Source organism: Triticum urartu, chromosome 4 (genome assembly GCF_003073215.2).
Source record: "Triticum urartu cultivar G1812 chromosome 4, Tu2.1, whole genome shotgun sequence".
Classification (NCBI taxonomy): Eukaryota; Viridiplantae; Streptophyta; class Magnoliopsida; order Poales; family Poaceae; genus Triticum; species Triticum urartu.
The window spans coordinates 592,758,944-592,768,787 of record NC_053025.1 but is presented as its reverse complement, the minus strand read 5'-3'; the positions used below and the strand labels follow the sequence as shown (position 1 = coordinate 592,768,787).

The window sequence follows — 9,844 nt, the reverse complement described above, 5'->3', positions numbered from 1 at the left end:
GCGGTGAACTGCCGTGGGATCGCTTCAGGAGACGCGAAGCGATCTGCTGTGTGATCTCTTCAGTAGACTGTAAATCCCCTGGTGATCCCCTCCTGGACGCGCCCAAGATCCAACTTGTGCTGTACGTATTGCAAGTTTATACTCAATAATCGCTCATTACTTAATTTACTCAATAATCCCTCGGTTATGACTATATTTGCTGGAGCATGGTAGGCCAAACAGCAGTAAAGAAAATGCATATTTGAGTTGGTTGCAAGTGCTTACTTGGAATGCTCACTGTCGGCAATCTTATATTACATATACATCAAGCACATGACCTCCTTTCCTGGAGCATGGTATGCCGGGCACCATTTCTGAAATTTGAAAAAGAATCGTTTAGGAGATCTTTACGCATGATGCTGATCATGTTTAGTTGCTGTACATGTTTGCATAAATGAGTGTGCAGCTTTTACTTACTTTGATTGGTTGGTTGTGTGGCTTGGTCTGCTAACTTTGCACTGCCAAGAAGCAGCCTGTCCAATAAGCATAGTCAAACAATTTAGAAGCAGACTGTTTACATACTTAATGTTGTCTCCAAGTTCACTAACGAAAGTACATGAATGTTGAAAAAAAAAGTTTAGAAACATTCTCATTAAAGAAAACCTCCCAATACGGATGCCAGGACCGTTGTATACCTGAATATATCAGAAATGACCAATTCCTCAAACTAGCAACAACCACGTGTATTTATATTCAAGGATTAGCTTGTAATAATATGATCAAATAAATCAATACAAGCATGTGAAGGTTGACAAGATTACAGCATCCAGGATGCCAACTAAGTTGACACTGGGCACATAACAACCATTGTGTTCTGACTATTCGATATACTAATACTAGGATTTAATAACATGTACCTGAGTAGGTGAAGTTGCTGTCGGACTCTTCGTACTCAAAACTGCAGTAGTGGAAACAGCAGCAACACCCTGGCAACCAAACAAGAAGCGATATTGAGAAATATATAATTACCCATAAAAACATGTTAGAGAAATGGTCTGCACCAGCATATCAGAGTAGCAGTATGAGTGGGGAAAAACATAAGAAAGTTTGCCAGTCGATTCTATTAACAGCTCACAGCTCACGTTGATAAGAATGGAAGGAGCAAATGAAACCATGTCTTCGAGTGCTTCAACCTTCTCCATAGGGAATGTGCTATAGAGATCCTCAACATCACTAAATTCATCAAAATCTTCCTGAATTCGGATTAAGGAATCTATAGTCAGAACAAGCACCAGATCCACAATGCTTTTAGGTCATCACAATTCCGACTTGACTATATAAAAAATTCAAAAATGGATATTATGACAGCTAAGCAGGAAGACAATCCCACCTGATTAATATGATGGTAGATAACTTCAGTTCACAACCAATTGTTAATATGATGAAATCTTTGCTTGTAGGTATGTATGGGGAATCCACAAAGCAAATCTGCGGAACATACAACATCGTCAGGTGTCCCTAGAGGTAAATCTTTGACTAAATTTTTTTCCATGATTTAATACTAATTATTTATCGAATTTATCGCTTACTTGTATGAATGACACTCAGATGGGCTGACACTTGAACCGTCTGGACAACCGGTTCTTCCGGATAATGAACTTGTGGGTACTGAAGATGTAGGATATCAGACGGCTGGGACAAACGTTGTTGATAATCACCCTATTAGTCCAGGTATGAGGCTGTGCGGATAGAGTACTCGTCATTTTATTCTCTTATGTTCTTAACTTCAATCTCAGTAACTTGTATGAACCATGCTCCAGGCCACTCCATACCTGAACAGACCGCGGACCCGGTCGTTCCCCAACCCGGTGATGGTGATATCACATGTGATCAGCGGCCTCCCGATTTGATCTCACGTGAGCAAAAAACATATTGAAAATGAGAACCGGCAAAAAGAACAGCATAAGAAAAATATCATGCTTATAGAGATCGTGTTGCATATGTTCAAGAACAGCATAAGAAAAATATCATTTTGCTTTTGTTTTGTTCCAGATGTTCTTGATGTGTCTCCTATTGATGGAGGAATACACCTGTACACTATGTCAACTGCTCAAGTTTTATCCCAAACCATTTCAACATCCGAGCACATGACTACAGGATCTTTCGACAACGTCACCAAACAACCTAAAAAAGGTATCTTATCTGATGAAAAAAGGGAGCAGATAAACGCCAAGAGGCGAGCTACTTATCGCCGGAAAAAAGAGGAAGCAAAGAAACTTGAGCATGAAAAGTCAAGCTTACCTTTCAATTTCTGGTATGATTGTTTGATTTATAATGAAACAATGTGCATTCCTGCTTTGACTACCCTCACAACTTGCTGAATCTATTACAAGATCGTCTATTTACTTTTATGGATTATGTGTGAAATAGATGGATTATGATCCCGTACCCAATAAAATAGATATGTGTGTGCGTGTGTGCATGTGTGTGTGTTAGAGAGAGAGAGAGAGGGAGAGGAGGAGAGAGAGTGAGGAAGAGGGAGGGAGAGAGTGTGTGTGAGGATTTGATAGTAAAAAAAGGCCGCCAATGTAATTTAATATGTATGAGAATATTAATATTGAACTCTTTAAGTTAATGTAGTCCCGTTGCAATGCACGGATGTTCTTCTAGTTATTTTGTGTGCTCCAGATGGCATAGAATGTACAGGGGAAAACGTGGTACCACACCGTTGCTTTTTAAGCTTGGGACTCATTGCCACACGGATGGTCAGCTCTCAGCTATCTCAAGTTGAGTTAGACGAGTATATGAATTTGAATTTTATAGATTTTATTAAAAAGAAAAATAAGTATTATTTTCTTAGAAACAGAAAAAAAAAACTAGCTATCCTGCTCCGACTCAAAATAGACCTCCCGTCCCCATCCTGGTCCGGCCCGTAAACGAACCCCTTAGGATTTATAGATTGATTATAGGGAGTATCTAGAACTCATCTAGATGAGATATAATTTGGTCTCATTCACTTTGAAAACTAGAACACATACAGTCCATGTCAGCACACACGCATCTTATAGCATCACATCCAATGGCTATAAAAGATGAATGAGACTAAATTATATCGCATCTAGATGAGTTCTAGCAAAACTGTTGATTATAATCTAGTAAATGTAGCGAAGCCCTTCCACACAGACAACCCAAACCTAGCTACCACCACCGCAGCGACGCCACGCCTCACCGCCGGCGATCCCGGACGAGCTCGTCGAAGAGATCCTCCTCCACCTACCGCCCGCCGACCCCGCATGCCTGCTCCGCGCCTCCCTCGTCTGCAAGGACCGGGGAGGCATCGTCTCCCACGGTCCCACCCCATCTTCCGCCGCCGCCTCCACGAGCTCTACCTCGCACCCCCCGTGCTCGGCTTTCACCACGGATCGGAAGACGAGGACATCCCGCACTTCGTCCACACCACCGCGTCGCCCTTCTCCCTCGCCGCCCCGGACTGGCGCTCGTGGCGGGCCGTGGACTGCCGCCACGGCCGCGCCCTCTTCCTCTCCAAGCGCAATCATACTCGTACCTGGGAGCTGCTCCTGTGGGAGCCAATCACGGGCGCCCAGCAGCGCATACCGGTGCCCGCGGCGTTCAACGGCAGCTGGCCGACCGCGGCGGTGTTCTGCGCAGTGGAGAGGCGTGATTCTGGACCATGGTTCAGCCGAACCTATGGTCGACGCCGTACAATTCAACATCCTGCTATATATGGATCCGCGTCATACATTATTTAACATGCAAACAGCTCCCATCATGCATTTTTTAATCAATCATGCACGGATCCTTATAAAAAGTGTCCAGAGATCAATGGTGTCGAGCGTAGGTTCGGCTGAACCATGGTTCCGTATAACATTTTTGTGCGCAGGAGAAGCGTGATTCTGGACCATGGTTCAGCCGAACCTATGGTCGACCACCGCGACTGCCTTGGGGGTCCTTTCCGTGTGGTCTTCGTGTTCGTCGTCGACAATGAAGACGTTGACTACGACGAGAATGTCATATCGGCCGGCGTATACTCGTCGGAGACCGGCACGTGGGGCGAGCTGACCTCGATGCACAGCGAATTCATGATGTTCTTTGAAAAATATTCTAGCCTGCTCGAGCTCTCTGCTCTACTTCATGTCCGATGCTGGGTTGATCCTGGAGTATGATTTAGTGAGGCATGGCCTGGCTGTGTTGGACCCACCTGACAGCCAGCCCGACTACAAGTCCGACGGTGGGTCGTCGTCCTTGGACGACAACAGATTTAAACTCACGCTTGCGGAGGATGGTGGACTGGGAGTTAGTGAAGAATCGGGTCTGCGCCTCAAACTGTGGACAAGGAAGGCGAGTGACACCACTGATGCACGATGGGTACTGAACTGCATCTTCTGCTTGGAAAATTTGCTTCCAACTAGCGATCTCTTGGTCCCGGGTATAAATTACAGAGTGGCCGTGCTGGGCTTTACTGAGGAAGCACAAGTCATTTTCGTTGACACGATTGATAGCCTCTTCACAATCGATCTGCAATTAGGGTTGGTGACGGAGGTGCCGGATGATCGTGGCTTCTGCAATCTGATTCCAGTTGTCGGCTTCTACACTCCTGTGCCCCGACGCGAGAACCAGAATCTGCTGGCGTTGAAACCTTGTGAGGAGGCAAGCGGTGAGGGCGGAGAAAACAATAGTTCAGGCACATCGGCTGTTTGACAAATAATTAGCAAAGTAGCTACTTGTATACCAATCAATGCTCTGAAAAGCCTGCCATTGTTTTGCCCTTTGCTTTGAAGCAACAGGCATTGCATTAGTCTTGGAGGGTTGTATAAACAATTTTGCATCTTCTTGTGCATGTGTGAATGTTGCTTTTTATGTGAAATCCATATGTATAAATGTATTACATCTTGTCTCAGTCCATTCTGCTAGCATATATACATGCCATTTGGAGGAGTTAAGCTTTCCATATATATCTGACATACTAACATCTCAATCTGTTGTGTGCTGCTTAGTGCTACTCTGATGGTCAGTCATCATCAGTGCCGTGAGTAGGATCCCCTTTTTCTCCGCAGTCAGGAAACACTTCTTTTCATGGTATTGTAGTTTAGATTCCAGATCAAACATCGACAAGAATTAAGGCACGAACAAGTGAAGTAGCGAATGATGTTGAAGACTTGTTCTGAAGATAGCGTCGCAACTAGGACTTGAAAACTATTTGTAACTGCTAAACCTGATAGTTGTATGATGATGCCTTAGCACTGGAACTGCTCAGGGTCTGTTTGTTGTTCTATACGGCAATGTTTCTATTATGTGAAGACTTTAAGAAATGGGATAAACATCGTCGACATATTTCATCAGTTGCAAGAAAACAGTACTCTCTTTTTTTTTCCTTTCTGTATGAATCTGTTTTTCCTACTCTTGCCGGCAGTTGCTTGGTTTAAGTAGCATGCATAGCTAATTCGAAGAGGCTGGCTATTCAAGACAGGTAGTGTTTATCTTCTAAATCAACATTTCTACTGTAGTTGTACATCATAACAATATAGTTTTGCTGAAAACTGCTGAGCTGCAGTGTCTTGGCTCAGAAAACTACGACATACATGGGTTAGTTTGGAATTGGGTCTGGGTTTAAGACAGTGATCAAAACATTTCAAAATTTTCTAAAACGAGGCAAAAACATTGATGAGTAGTTTGAGACTCTTGCTTCCATCAAACTCGGGCCGTTGATGAGTTGGATGAACCTATTGTGCTGCAAGTACTTTGGCTTTTTTTGGGGTCCTGTTTCTCTCAAAAAGTTCTTATATTTTTTTTAGCTGAATTATTTCTCCTACTTTTTTTTGACAGGTAAATTATTTCTTCTGTTCTTAATTAGAAGGTTGACCTCCAACCGGTTGCTCCAAAAAAAAACGCGATGAGGCACCGAGATAGATTCATGACTATGCTATATTTCCTATTACCGACAAAAACATAACAAATTACAAGAGCCGAGATTGCATTACTTCTCTCATCTTTCACAGAAAATGTTCTTCTAATTGATGAATGGGAAGCTCTACTGCCTCAAGAGGAAAAAGTTTAGATACAGAGCCTTCCTGCTACACTCTAAAGCTCGTCCTTCTTGTCGGAAGAAGAAGAAGCATCCTTGCTAATTTCCTCCACCTTCTCATCGCCGGAGGCATCCTTGTTCTCCTCATCGCTGGCACCGGCAGCTTTGCCCTCATCCTCCTGCCACAGGTAAGAGAATGTGGTTTTGTGTTAAGATGAGACACGTCATATAAGCAGTTAGAAACGTTGAGGATAAAATTAAATTCATTTGCAGCTTACATCAGCTGCATCGTCATTGTCTTTGGTCTTAGCGTTTGCGGATTCCTGACAAGGAGAAAACAGAGTAGTTAGTACTGGATTTAGCGTAGAAGGCAGTATAACAAACAGAAGATGTTTGCATATATACCTCCTCAAGCCTCTTCTTCTCGGCCTCATCGAAGGCAGCCTTCTCAGCCTGCAAGGCAGAGAGCCATTGACTTAGCTCTCTACATCAAATATCTAAAACGAAGCAAAACTGAAAATGAAACAAAACTTAAACTGCTCGTGATAAGACGGCATACATCCTTGTGCTTGCCCCAGGTCTCCTCCGCGAACTTCTTGGCGTACTCGGGGTCATCAGTGATCAGGATGTTGTCGAACAGAGTTCCTGATTTAACCTAGTGCCGGTCAAAGGAGAAATCAATATCAGTGGTCCCAACAAAAGCTTCACAATGTGCTATGCTAACCATGTTTCACAGAACTTGTGAAGCACTAACCTGCCACAACTCAATACCAATGTGCTTCAGGCTGTCAAAAGCGTAGATGTAAGGATCATCCTTGAACTCTGTACGAACAAAGGAAAAGAAGATCATATGAGCTTTGATGTTTCACTGAATTAGTTGAGCAGAAAAGATAACTGTACAGCAGTTAATATGAATGTACAACAGTGGGCAAGCTCAGTTTACCTGGGTTGTCGATCAAAGGTGCCTTCCATTTGCCCTTGAAGTTAGGGTTCTTGATTTTCTGAATACAGTCTCATGTCAGAACTTGTAAAGCACATTGCTACCTGTCTAGAACAAGTAAGTAACTAGTCATGCTGTCATAGTTATACCTTTTGGATCCATGGTCCCTTGTACTCAGGGTTTGGGATGGTTGGAGCTGTCCATTCACCATCTTCCTCATCATCCCAGTCCTCAGGCTGCCATATATGTAATATTGACCAATGTGAGAAATTGCATAGAAGAGGCAACAGAGCACAAAGTAAAATTGTTTTAAGAATGGGAAAATGTGCACCTTCGTTGCATCAGGTTCAGTGATTTCCTTGGGAATGTCATCATACCCCTGCAAATAATCTGAGTCAGACAGGAAGCCACCAGAGGCAAAGCATCAAATACAAACAACAGTTTATAACACAAAAATGTGGAAACTCATGTTGTGCAGTTAGGATTGTATAATGGACACTTTGCATCGGTAGATTTGTGAGACACAACACAGAATATGATGAATAGTTGGGCTTAGCTCAATATTATGGCATTGGCAAATCAATACTCATGCTACAACAATATCATCATCCAAATTGTGCAGCAACAAAGGGAAAGCTACCTCTGGCTTCTTGTCCTCGGGGTCAGGAAGGAACTCCTCGTCCTCCCAGTCCTCTGGCTGCAGCCATCAGCACACAATGTTATATTAATGGCTTTATTTATCGCCTCTGTGACAAAAACACCTTAACCATGGCTAGTAGACAGTATTATCTCTGAACCTCACCTTCTTGGCATTAGGATCCCTCTTCTTCTTGGCAGGAAGAATGTCCCAGTCATCATAGACGCTGCCAGACTGCTTCTCGACGTTGTCGATGAGGATGCTGTACGTGGCGTCGGGCCGGAGGATCAGGGTGTAGACGTGCGTGAGCTGGTCCGTCTCGCAGGGCACCTCCGTCTTGATCAGATGGTTCTTGCCGTTCTTGGTGAGGATCGCGTGCACCTTCTTGGTGGCGTACCCGCAGATGTCCGGCCCGAACATGATGCTGCGATTCGAATCGAACCAGGGCATGAATGATCAACCAGCCACTAAAACAGATCGGAGACGGATTCAACAATTGAGAGGAGATGATCGGCACCTGTATGGGGTCTCGCCGCCGAACTTCTTCTGGTCGACGTCGGCGGGGAGCAGCTTGACGTAGCCGCCGCCGCAGTCGAGGTCCTGCTCGTGCTTGACCGAGAACTGCAGCACCAGGGTCTTGTCCTTGTTGCTGAACTCCGGGTACTGCGCCGAGATGGCGTAGAATCTGTAATCCTCCGACGTCTGGATGCCTGCGGAAACAGAACAATTCAGTCCCCCATTCGCCGCCGATCATAACAGAACAGAACATAACAAAACGAAATCCGGCGACGAAAGTTACCTTTGTCGTCGGCGTCTCCGTTCCACTTGCCGGAGGTGTGGTTCCACTCGCCGGCCGTGTTGTCCTCCTTCTTCCACTCCGACTTGACCCACCGGTCCTCCCATCCGCCTGTATTTCGTCAGGCACAAATCACGGCGAGAATTCAGGCACGAAACGACTTACAAGTAGGACTGGATCAACGAACAACTGAGACGTTTTGATCGACTGGATCTAGAACACGCCCGCTACGAGAGAGGAGGGGGGTTTGGAATCTGGATCCGAAGGGCGGCTCACCGTCGAACTTCTCCTGGAAGAAGACCTCGCCGGCGACGGCCGACGCGAGCAGCGCGAGCGCGGCCACCGCGGCGGCCGACCTAGCGAGGGCCGCCATCGTCACCACCAACGGAACAGAAGCTTCTAGACCCTTCCGATCTGTGTACCCAACTCCGAACCTCCGCAACCTAAAACCTCCTGATGGATAGCGAGCGCGAGACGCGCCTTGATAAAGGAGCGGAGTGGCGTCGCCGCGCGAGGGCGCCGTCTCACTGACAGCGCGGGCCCGGGTGGTGGCCGCGCGCGCGGCGCACGCATGGGCCGCGTGACCCGCCAATGGCGCACGGGGGCGGGGAGGGGCTGGCGAATGGGAGGGCGCCGCGTGGCAAAAGCGACGTGTTTCCGAGCGCCAGGACGAGGAATGGTACGTGGAGGCCTCCTCCTCGTAGGTATCGCTTGCATGTACCGGCTTGTGGGTGGTGCCGCGCGGCGGGTGGGTCCCATAGGCAGGCGGGGCCCCGGGTGTCAGAAATGGTGTTATATTCACGATCAATGTCCGTGTGTTGTTACACTTCTGGCTCCAGATTTTGCTTCTGGCATTCAATACCCATTTTATTCATGCATTCATTGACAGTTGACATCAGTGACAATCAAATAAGAGATGAAACCAGGGGCACCATGGAAAGCGAGCAGTCTAAAGGTAAGGGTCAACACACTCGGCCCCCTCATCGCTCCTGCAGGGGTGACTCGGGAGGCGTAACCCTAGCATGCCACCGGCCTTCCCTCTACTTTCCCCTCTTCCTCGTCGCCACCAGAGGTGGTCGTGCGACTCGCAGTGTGGCCACCAATGAAGGTACGTGCCGGCGAGGATCTTAAAGCATTGGTCAAATGCATGGTGTGCACCAGCATACAATCCCCAATTTCCGTCAAAATCATTTAAGGATGCTCTATGGAGCTGCATGGAGATCTATTGTGCTTCGGCAACTCCGCACCGTAATTGGTGATGCGTTGTATGTGGCTGCAATGCGTGCAAGGGGTGGAATGCACAAAATGATTTGCACAACTGCGAGTTTGTCTTGTCCATGGAGGCGAGTATTCGTATGGGTAGATTCTCCAGGGTGTGGAGGTGGGGGCGTGACATAGACAATTATCGAGGACCTCCCATGGATATGCTATCATTCATGCTCTAGCAAC

General features: G+C 46.3%; 1 protein-coding gene and 1 pseudogene across 1 annotated transcript; one reads left to right on the top strand and one right to left on the bottom strand.

The window, feature by feature from the left end:
- The first annotated feature begins 1,445 nt into the window (after positions 1-1,445).
- Positions 1,446-4,698, top strand: LOC125554918 (annotated as a pseudogene).
- A 1,208-nt stretch (positions 4,699-5,906) lies between these two features.
- Positions 5,907-8,866, bottom strand: LOC125554324 (calreticulin-like). Its single transcript, XM_048717899.1, has 13 exons — positions 8,672-8,866; positions 8,399-8,506; positions 8,117-8,309; positions 7,765-8,023; positions 7,603-7,659; positions 7,294-7,341; positions 7,112-7,198; positions 6,966-7,023; positions 6,777-6,844; positions 6,582-6,677; positions 6,428-6,475; positions 6,301-6,345; positions 5,907-6,201 (listed from the first exon to the last, which is right to left on the bottom strand). Exons 1-13 carry the CDS (start codon positions 8,766-8,768, stop codon positions 6,079-6,081), a joined length of 1,287 nt encoding a protein of 428 aa, XP_048573856.1. The 5' UTR covers positions 8,769-8,866; the 3' UTR covers positions 5,907-6,078.
- Between the last annotated feature and the right edge of the window lie 978 nt (positions 8,867-9,844).

Excerpts from the sequence above, each read along its gene's own strand:
- LOC125554324 (XM_048717899.1), bottom strand. The coding sequence starts at position 8,768 with ATGGCGGCCCTCGCTAGGTCGGCCGCCGCGGTGGCCGCGCTCGCGCTG. Across the intron at positions 8,024-8,116 it reads GGCGGCGAGACCCCATACAG|CATCATGTTCGGGCCGGACA; the intron begins GTGCCGATCATC and ends TTCGAATCGCAG. Across the intron at positions 6,202-6,300 it reads ACAATGACGATGCAGCTGAT|GAGGATGAGGGCAAAGCTGC; the intron begins GTAAGCTGCAAA and ends TACCTGTGGCAG.